Genomic DNA, 10,904 nt, shown 5'->3' with positions numbered 1-10,904 from the left:
TATATATATATATTTGATGTTTGAATTCTGGTTTATAGGGTATAATAATAAAATCATAATTTACGATCATCAAAACATAACGGTCAACTTTCAAAATCATTAAATGCAGTTTCTATGTCGATCGAATTTTAGCTAATTAAAATTTCCTTGTCTGAATTAATTTCTATAACAGTAAAATAACATGTCATCTTCCTTAGTAACAACTTTATTTTACAAACGTTTTGTTTTTAGCTTTATCTAAAACATTAGATAAACTTACATTCAATTTGGCAATATTATGCATCCGTAATTTAAAAATATTCTTGTTCGAATTTCGATATGAAAAACTTTTAAGGTTATTGCACCTAATAAATAAATTACTAACTTTCGCCCGCGACTCTATCCGCGTGGAATTAAAAATAAGGTTTGCAGCCTGTGTTCTTCCACGCTATCCTCTACATCTATGCCAAATTTTATCCCTTAGGGCTATAAACGCTTGTAAACATTTAGCTATACATCTAATCATTTGCATTTATATTATGACATATGTGAATTTGTATAAAATGTTATACAAAAATCGATAAAAAATCACTACATTAAATGTACGATTCTGTATTAACCAGTCTTCTGAAATCATATGATAGTTTCAAATCTTACAATCACACTATAGGTTGTCTTCAGGTAACCATTCTCTATAGTTTTGAGAAGGTCTTTCGTAAAGAAAGACTGCCAGGCAAAAGTTTTTTGAACAAAAATGCATAAAAAAAAGCATCCCATATCATCTATGTGTACTATTACAATGTGTCCTTATCTTTAAATTCGCGTGTGATCTCCGAGATCGTGTACGTCTTGATTAAAACACGCTGGTGTTTGATCTGATACCACAAGATCAGGGTTGCCGCGGCATGAGTTTTTAGAGTATATTAAAATTTTATTCACACTTAGTATTTACTGCTGTTATGTAACAATGTAACTATCAATATTTTTCTGGTTTCGTACCAAAATAAACTAAATAGAACATAAATGCTTGATCAACATTTAATTACGATAAGCGTAAATGATAGCATAATTTTAGTATTAACGTAAAAACTTTTCATTGAATTTACATTTTTTTTACCGTAAAAAGTGATGTAATTTTCAATTTAATTTCCATAATAAATTGGACATCCCTGAAACGTTTCTTTGTAAATTATAGCTGTTGATTTATTATCTGTACCATTTAGCATAGACCAACTTGATTTATTAGTACAGCATTAATTAATATTTTGATTTGATCTCACGAGCGCGAAAGTAGTGATAGTTGTATGTCATTTTTTGCGATGAAACGAAGCCTTGTTAATTTTATTTGGGGCAAAATATATTTCAAATACTCACAGTCTCTTATCTTCATTTTGATTATAAAACAGTTTGCAGTATTTGAACGACAGGATTGCAATTTTAAAAACTCAACGCCGGTAGAGAAAGTCTTAGAAATGGATGGATTGCGTGATAGGTGACATGACAAAGGGAGTGACTGAGATGACCAAAGATAGAGTAACCTGGAAGACGAAAACCAGGTGCGCCGACACTACGGGAGTACGATCAGCAGTGTCCTCCCTGAGATTACTTAAAATCGTATCGGAAATTAAAAAAATGTGCTGTTTGTAAAAAGTTCTCATTTAAAATATGTCTAAATTATGTAAAACTGTCATTGTTCTATTATTTTTATTAGAAAACATTTAATTTTTATTCTATAATGACTCGTGCGAGTTTATTTCTAAAGGAGAAAAAACTTTATGGCTAATTTAACGCGCACTAAACTCCGTTTTATATTATGTAGTGATCGTAATCACTTTTCATACAAGATTGAGATAAACTGTTAAGATGTTAGATGTTATCTGTTTATAACAATTTCAGAGGTGATATTATCGTCCCTATGTGTCGTAGTAACTGTAAAAAATTCTTTTTACCGCGTAGATAATTTAATATTAAAAAATCATCAAAATAAATGTACTTTGTTGGCTTTCGATATTTAACTCTAACTCAAGTTTGAATATAAATTACTTTTATTAATTAAATTGAAACTGAATTACAAAAAAATATTAAAAAAATAAACAAAAAGGTGTTTGACAGCGGTGGGATTCGAACCCACGCCCTTTCGGACTGGTGCCTAAAACCAGCGCCTTAGACCACTCGGCCACGCTGCCTTGTGAAGCAAATGATAAAATTATGTTACAAAAAGGAAAAAACGAAATTTAAGATAAAAAATCACTATCACGTGTACATTTCTGAAGTTAATACTAAAATATGACTTATAAAGCATGCCGTTGATGAAATTATTAGTTATGAAAAAAATAAAGTCAAAATGTTGATAACAATTAGTTATAACCTTACAAAAATTAACCAAATGAATGTTTAACTTTTAAACGGTAAACGTAAATATCTATGACGCACTAAAATAGCATTTTTCAAATTAAGAAATTTTTAAACTAAAAATATTATAACAACGCCATCTACCAGTTAATCGTACAACTTACCAAAAGCAATGTATTTTAGTTTTTAATAACCCGTAAATTATAACTACTTATTATATGTGGTCCTATCAACATTAATCATTAACATGATTTCATGTTTTTTTCAAGACTGTAAATATCAATTTGCATTTTTACCACTAGATGGCGCTCGCAATTATTGGTAAGAAATGCAATTCAAACAAGATGATGAAAGGTGAATAGTGAAACATAATTTGGACTTGCTTCTTTTAAATTTGCTACCATTACTTAATGCACGCTATAGTTTAGTATTTTCACTATTTCATCATTATTGCCATAAACAATAACTTTAAAATAGACTCAAGGAATCTTCTTTGTTGTCACTCACACTGTTGTCAATCAACACACACTTCTTTGTTGCCTAAGATTTAAGATGTCAGCAAATACAACATATTTTTTGAAAATGTCTTTTTTAATAAAAATCTCTACACTTACGTCATGCTTTAGGCTATATATTTTCACGCCATTAAACTTAGGGAGTAAATATTTTGGATAAAAACCCTAATGTGGGAAAGAGACCATAAGTTGTTGCCAACATCAAGGAAGCAAGATTGTTGAGGTTTGTCATGTCATGTCATTTTGATATTTGTAATTGATAATTTGTCAAATGTAAATAATGAAATAAAATTTTCATAATTTTATGCGGATGAAGCCGCACGGAAACAGCTAGTAATAAATAAAACAACAAATTGTTCATGATGACCTTGTATATTTACCTATGTGTAAAGGAGCATTATTTACAAGGTGGACACCGATATTTTATGCCTACCCTACGTCTAAACGTTTCATAGTATAAACAGACACATAAGTGAACAAAAACATTTACGTTTATAAAATGCGATAAAGGGCTTATTTCACCAATATTTTAGGTGTAAGGAACTTGTGTAGTTATCTATGTCGAATATATAAAAAAAACGTGTAAACGATTTAAATACGTCATGGAGAATTTAATTTTAATGCAAATAAAAAAAAACGTGTAAACAGAACAAGTATCAAAGATTAAGTAGCGATATAAAAATAAACTAGAAATAGTAAAAAAATTGCAGTCATATTTACTTTGTGCCCTTTATATTAATAGGAATTGTGTTTTAATTTTCAATATGGATGAAATAAGCCCGAAAGAACTTTATTTTTTATAAAACTTACAAAGTACAGTCAATAGAACTATTTGAATGAGACAAATTGATAGCTGCGTAGACTGTACAATCCATGCCAGTTGTTTTATTACCATGTGAAAAAAAACATTTTGAAAAACTGTTCACAAATTCTTCCTTATCTTAATTTACCATAAGTTATACTAATTAAATTACTTATGACAATTAAATATTACATACAACGTTCAGAAAAATGTTTTTAACATGAAAAAGTTAATTTGTGACACAAATGAGGTTATGTATTTTGTCACTTTGACGTTGACAGATTAGTTTCATTAGCTACAGATAAAGTAAAACATGCATGTCAAAGATTAAAAAATTAAACAACAGAATGTTGTTTTGTTGGCGTTAGCAAAGATATTGTTACTTTTATTTTTTTATCTGTAGAAACTGTAGCTATAAAAATCTTTTTATATTACTGTTAGGATGTTAGTAAACTTAAATACATATAATCTATAAGGAGTAAGTTATCTTTGATTATTTTTGGTTACAAGACATTTTTTAGCATAACTTACGCGGTTTTAGTACTAAAAGTTTTTACAGTTACAATATACAGATCTTATCCTAGTGAGCGTTCAAATGGATTGTTTTGACGGAATTGCTTACTATCGAAGTTTTAAATTTTTCGTATAACGTTTTGCATTTACACTGTACTTATTTATTTTTACGTTATTATTTTGTTATACGTAATGCAATTTTCCTTCGAGTTCGTTCGTTAGTAAGTAATCTAGCCATAACAATTATACGGATATATGAATCCCTTAGGAATGTATTTTGATTTTTTAATTTGCAAAATCAATTGAATTTAAAACAATAAAAGCCAGTTAGCTATACATACACAAAAATGTATATTTCAAAAGATTTTTTTAAATTTCCGATTTACGTATAAACCCATTTATTATTCTCATATATTTAACCTTCTAGACATTTCTAGTTAATTAATATTTAATGTCCAATAGCTGCATCAATTCATATATTTTTACATACAAAGTTAATATTATTAAAAAAAATTAGCGAAACAATGTAAATACAAGATTTTATTCTTTGACAAAAAAGACGACGTAAAACTGCGTAAAACACAAGTTACACAAATTAAAGTATTAAATAACATTAAAAAGTGAAAATGGCACAAAAGTACAAAACAGAACATTCGTTGCACAACCTAAAAAAAAAGAATTATTTGTTAAAATTAAATTTCATTAAAAATGACGAGAAAACATTTAACTTAATATAAAAACTAGACTAAAATATCCGAATACATATTGTCCAAATGTTAGTAAAAACCCTTAATTATTAAAAACAGTAGAAAAAAAATAAAGTCAAATTATAGTTTATTTAATTACGAATTTCTATTGTCAAAAAATGTACACTTGTTCTTTCTAAGCGAATGAGAAATATTGCAGTTTTTAAGCAATAGAAATTTATAGGAAAAAAATATGAATAAAAAATAAGAAACATAGATTAGAAAAATATAGACAAGACAAAGATTGTAGAAATAAAAAAAATCAAGAATAAAAGAGATATGTTAATATAATTTAAATATAGCTGCCATAATTTAGTTTTAAATGCTTGATTTTGTTTCTAGTTATAATAAATAATAGCTTTTTGTAACTATAGTAAAAGAACTAAGGATTTTTGATCCGATAACCTCCAAATCCATAAATCCAATTGTTTTTAAATAATTTTATATTCGAGAAACTAATTTTTTACGTCACTTTTGTGTTAGTATTTTGCAGTCTATAAAACTTAATGTGAAGTAAATCAAATGCTTAGTTGATGACTTAATTATGTCTTATTTAACACAAAAACTTACTGAAGCACCTTATTTCTTTATTGATGTACTGTCTTATTGTAGTAGGTGAAAGCGGGTTATAAATACATACATAATTAATTACATAGTACTACATAGATACGTGGGATATGGACGTACCATAGACTGGATTGTCTATGAATAAACTACAGCGGTAGCAATGTACAGTTAAAGAAAGCGGATGGCACATTTATTTTTACAGAAAACATACAAGATCTATTCAGATTCAAATATAGTGATATTAACCATAGGTCTTAAACTAGAAACCAACATCAATAGGAAACTAATATTTCACCATCGATTAATATTTAGGCTTTCAAGATAGTCGATTGATATAAAATTTGGTCTTAAATACATTCAATTTTGATAAATTCCATTAAATATCCGTCCGTCATTACAAACAAATTAATGTACCCGATTTGTACACAACGTTGTACAATCCGTACACGATAACCTTTAAAAATTCGTAAACAAAATTTCGTAAGAGACGATCACAGAACAATTTTGGCCACGTCAAAGATTAAAACAGGATTCAAAATGGCGCGCAACTGTCAAAGAAAAGTCAGACAATAAATTCCCACAGATTAAAAACGTTACGTTTAATCTGCGGCTGCTAGTAAAGACGTGGCGCGTCTTGTTCTGCGTCGTCTCACGCGTAGAACTCGCGGTTGTTGTGGCCCTTGCCGTAGGAGGCGGCGGCGGGGCTGCGCTTGGGCTCGTCCAGTGCATACGAGCCTTCGTCCTTCTTGCGCATGCGGTACACTATGAACATTACCACTAAGATGGCGCACAGAAGCCCAACTACCGCTCCGCCAATAACAGCTGGAATGACAAAATACAATATTAGACATATTACTGTTTTATTTTCCCTATGTCTCCCGCCAACCGTCTTTCTTCTTTCGATCGTTTTGGCAAACTTTTACGATATGCAACAATGTTAAAATTGCAAATAATATAAACAATTATCACTCTAGTAAAGACAATTTGTTGTATAATAAGATACTGACCAGCAAGTATGCCTGGCTGCGCAAAGAAGCTGGTAGCGCGGTCCTCAGGTTTGGCGTTCATGATGAAGACGCCGGTGTCGGCCGGCCGCGCCTCCGTCTCGATGTGCGTGCCCGACGGCACCTGGTCCTGTAACAGAAATAAATAACACTCGTACAATAATTCAAGCAAAATTAATAAAGTGATAATGTTAGGCGTACATGCATTCTTTACCAGTCCCACGCTATAAGTGAGGAAAAAGGAAATTATACTATACCATTGATTGATTCAGACAGCATTGTTCACTCATTCATTACGATGATAACAGACGTTAGAAGAAGACATACATGTTGATGACTATTTTTTCTATGACAATTGTAATTTGTACGATTTGATGTTCATTACACACAAAGACCTATCTAGCCCGATGAGCAAGTGACAGTAAAAAAAACATACAGACGAATTTAGTACCTTCTTCTTTTGGGAAGTCGGTCAAAAACTAGCGTTAAACTGGTCTTATTTCAAATATTTTATCTCTCTACGAGTAAGGTTTAACCTTTGGCAACGTCCAGCCTCATAGGCGCCCTATCAATGACATAAAAGTGCAGTATTTATATACCAGTGAAGCTGCCTGAACTGTTCTGATAGATCAACTTGCGTCACTTTCATTAAACCATACAATTTAGGGGAATTATAGTACAATGTACTTACGATCTCCTGTCCTACGTCCTCTCCGGATATGTTGATATCTGTGACGTCAGGGCGCGAGGGCTGCTCTCCCCCCGCGCCGCGCTGCTCCCCGCCCGTTTCTCCTTCCTGACCCTTTAGTATGCGAGCTGGAATTCAACAATACTCAGTTATTCAATAGACAATGAGGAACTTCTGCAGTTTTTATTTGTTTTTTTTTTTAATAGTATTGTGTTTTGTATTTCATGTCTATCGTTAGTAGATTACTCTTGAGAAATGTTCACAACATAATCTATTTAAGTAATTTTAAAAATTAATATTAAAATTAATAGAGTTAATTTAATTCACACATAAATCAACACAATAATGGGAAAAATTGTTAATCTGACTTTAGAATAACTTAAAACCTATGTGAATATAATCTTATAATAGTGTTAGAGTTTGTAATAATGTTATTTAAGTTTTAATAAAGTATTTCGACGACGAAGACTGGGGTTAGTTAGGACTGTGGATTTCTTGGGAAGGATGGGGCAAATACTAAATACATATCAAATAATAATTTAAAATATACACCGATACTACAATGATTTGTATCAAGCGTATGGAAAGTAAATCGGGTTCATGCTAAGTAACTACGTATGATGAAAAAATACTCGAATGAATTAGCCTGATACGACATGATCATGCAATAATCCCACACTCAGTTAAGTGGGCACTAAGGACGTCCCTTCGTGTAGATTTTAGTAGGATAAATCTACTACGGGTAATCTATTAAACAACTTTATGGTAGGTAAGATTTTTAACATCAAATTCGGAACCAATATAAGTCATAATTAAATTAAATAAAAATAGGCGTTAAAATAAAAAAATCAATGTGTTAATAAAGAATATCATCAGTAAATTAAATTAATATTTTTGCATATTTTATTTTCGTAAAACTAGGACGAAGTGTACAAAGAGCTGAATAACAAATGTCCGAATTTGAGGTTAGAAAACATATGAAGTAATTGTTACAGTGTTAATTCTACAAAACTTACCAAATCTCTCCCACGTCGATTAAACACGAATATTGGACAAATAAGTAAATATTAATATCAATGCATTGAATAAATAATTACACTGACATCCACATAATAGTACGTGTTAGAGGAAACTAACGCGTTTATTAACAAATCTAATTAATTATTAGATTCATGGTGAGTACACTTTGAGGTTAATTATGACAATAGCCGCTGTAACATGACGCACGCAATTTTGGTATATCTTAATTGTTATTCATTTTCGCACGCTGTCGCAAGAGTATTGTTTTGTACTACGATAAAGTTAGTTAGATTAGTATCGTTAAATATAGTAGTTAATCATTTTAAATAAGTTTTTAAACATAGACTATGAGTTCCCATTTTCATTGTTTCTTTCATATTTTTTTCCTTTCACGTCATTCGTCCCTGCTTTCACACTTTAAATTCATTGTTTACCTTACCAAAGTGAACTCTCAGATAAACATCGATGTATATAGGTGCTGGGATAGCTAAAAAATAAATGTTAAACTAAAAATGTCTAACGCAACAAAACCGGCATGCTCTGGCCTCTACTCACGACTGACTAAATCGGGCTGCTGGACTTTTGGTGTTGGGATCGTAGGTTCTGGAGCCGTCGGGTTCGGGAGGGCGTTGTCCGGCTCGGGGAGGTCCGGATACTCGGGCGGAGCGGGCGTGCCGGGAGCGACTGTGGTGCGCGGCGCGAAGTCTTCGTCATCCTCGGGGAGTCCGGACAGGGCGGGTCGGACGGCGCCGTCACCTGAGCCGCGGCCGTCCTCGTCGTCGACGCCGGGACCGGGCCCCCAGCCGGATCCGGACGCCTCGTCGATGCCTAGGCCGGAGCCGGAGTCATCGTCTATGAACACGTCCCGGTCGGGCGCAGCGCCGTCCTGCTGAATGTGGACTGTTATCTCCGTCGGCTGCGCGCTCACTCCCTCCTGGAAACGTACAAACACATTCCTTGATACATGACTAAAAACATGTAGTGTTCATGTTCTGAAAATGTCAATGATTCCGCTTTTAATTTAGTTACAGAGGATAAAATTGTAGAGTAGTATAAATGTATTATTATGCTTCTTGCTTATTGCACATTTCCCATAGATCTAAAACATTAAACTCATTGAAAATTTAGCTTTATGCCGACAAGATAATTATTTTCTAAAGCGAAATACACTAACTACGAAAGCAAATGTAACGATTTACGTACGAATGGACGTAGTTAAACCCAGGGAAAATCATTTTAAACGTAATTATTCCAGACGCGACCTATTTCCAGAAAGTTCTCACTGACGTCATTAACGCATCGCCCTAAACCACTTCAGCTGCACCGAAACGTGAGATTTTAACACATGACTAAATAACGAATATCCGCAATATAGTGTGACGTTTTACACGAAGAAAACGATACAAGCAAAATAAATAGAAATCGTATTTGAATAAGTCCACGTCATCAATGAAACGTTATTAGAATGGTGGGGGGTTAGATAAAAGGTCACTCACCTTGCGTGTTTCCTAGATTGTCACAAATGTATACTGGAAGACCTGTATGTTGTGTAAAATAACCAATTGTACTGGAATCTGTTAATATTTTGGAATTACCGCAAATGTGGCAGTGCACTTCGGTTAGCGTAGGTTGTGTAGTGCTCGTGGGGCGATCGATAGGCTTTCACGGGGGAGGAGGAGGGCGCGGCGCTGGCAAGTGAAGTAGGGGAGGGGAGGCACGAGCTTTTCGCATTCCCGACGGCCGCCAACAGATGCCGGGATGAAAATCGCGGAAGGCTTTCGAGGGAAATGTTTCACGTTTCCAACGGCAGATAGCGCTGTATTAACTTCAACAAGATCTCGTAAGCTGTATGAAATGAACAAAATAGACAGCTTTTAATTGTACAATGTTTAGTACATTGTTTACAGAATTTTGATATTTCTTTTAATATGTAAATGGTCAAATAGCCCAGTTTTTAAAATTGCTGGTTTTTCATAAATGATGGATTACTGAACACGTAAGACGTGGACTACAAAATTTCATGCCGTATATAATATAATTAGTGGATTAAATAGACTATTAAAAATAAAACTTTTATTTAACAAAAGATAAAGGGATTTTAATCGTCGCTTTTAGTAGGTATTTTACCAGGCAACGGTTGCGAAATAGCTTACTGTGGCAATAAAACAAGTGGAAAGGTGCATTAGGACACATGGGGTGTAACAACGTAATAAACCCCCACATATAACGGCGGGGGGTCGATCCTGCCCTACAACGGGTCATTCCGGCCTCGCATTATCCGAGCGCAATAAATAATATTTCTCATTACAGAGGGCGGGCGAGTCGCGATAGCAATCGTCCAATAATCAGTATTCGAAACAGGTGCTACTAAAGCGAAGATTTTTTTGTTGACGCTACACAAATTTCGGTACATTGATATTTTGCGCATAATGTGCCTATACCTCCTTTTAGATGATTAATGCGGGAGACGTGTACTCACAAATATAATTTAAGAATATCGTTATCCTCACTTCAAGATGAGCTCGAAGTCTAATCTAAAGTTAGAGAGGGGACTAGGCTAGACAGACTAATGCCTAGTTTGTCTAGCCCAGTCCCCCACTAGTAACACACATGAATTATATTTTTATCATTGGCTTTCGTTGTCAAAATACTCACACAAAACACATTGTCCTGTCATCCCTTTAATAAAACTGAGATGACAAGATGGTTTGCACCATT

At 33.2% G+C, this 10,904-nt stretch overlaps 1 protein-coding gene and 1 non-coding gene across 2 annotated transcripts in view; both read right to left on the bottom strand.

Moving 5' to 3' along the window:
• Nucleotides 1-2,085: 2,085 nt before the first annotated feature.
• Trnal-uag lies at nt 2,086-2,165 on the bottom strand. The gene has a single exon. It is a non-coding gene; the product is annotated as a tRNA-Leu (tRNA).
• A 3,027-nt stretch (nt 2,166-5,192) lies between these two features.
• LOC106111907 (syndecan) overlaps nt 5,193-10,904 on the bottom strand; it is a 182,701-nt gene continuing 176,989 nt past the window's right edge. Inside the window, exons 2-5 of the mRNA XM_013294107.1 lie at nt 8,742-9,120; nt 7,170-7,294; nt 6,482-6,608; nt 5,193-6,296 (exon numbers count right to left, since the gene is read on the bottom strand). Coding sequence (XP_013149561.1) covers nt 6,124-6,296; nt 6,482-6,608; nt 7,170-7,294; nt 8,742-9,120 — 804 coding nt within the window. The 3' untranslated portion in view covers nt 5,193-6,123. The remainder of the gene's footprint in view (nt 6,297-6,481; nt 6,609-7,169; nt 7,295-8,741; nt 9,121-10,904) is intronic.

Source organism: Papilio polytes, unplaced genomic scaffold (genome assembly GCF_000836215.1).
Source record: "Papilio polytes unplaced genomic scaffold, Ppol_1.0 DF824146.1, whole genome shotgun sequence".
Taxonomy (NCBI): Eukaryota; Metazoa; Arthropoda; class Insecta; order Lepidoptera; family Papilionidae; genus Papilio; species Papilio polytes.
Note: the sequence above shows the minus strand (reverse complement) of the source record. Positions and strands in the feature narration are given on the sequence as shown.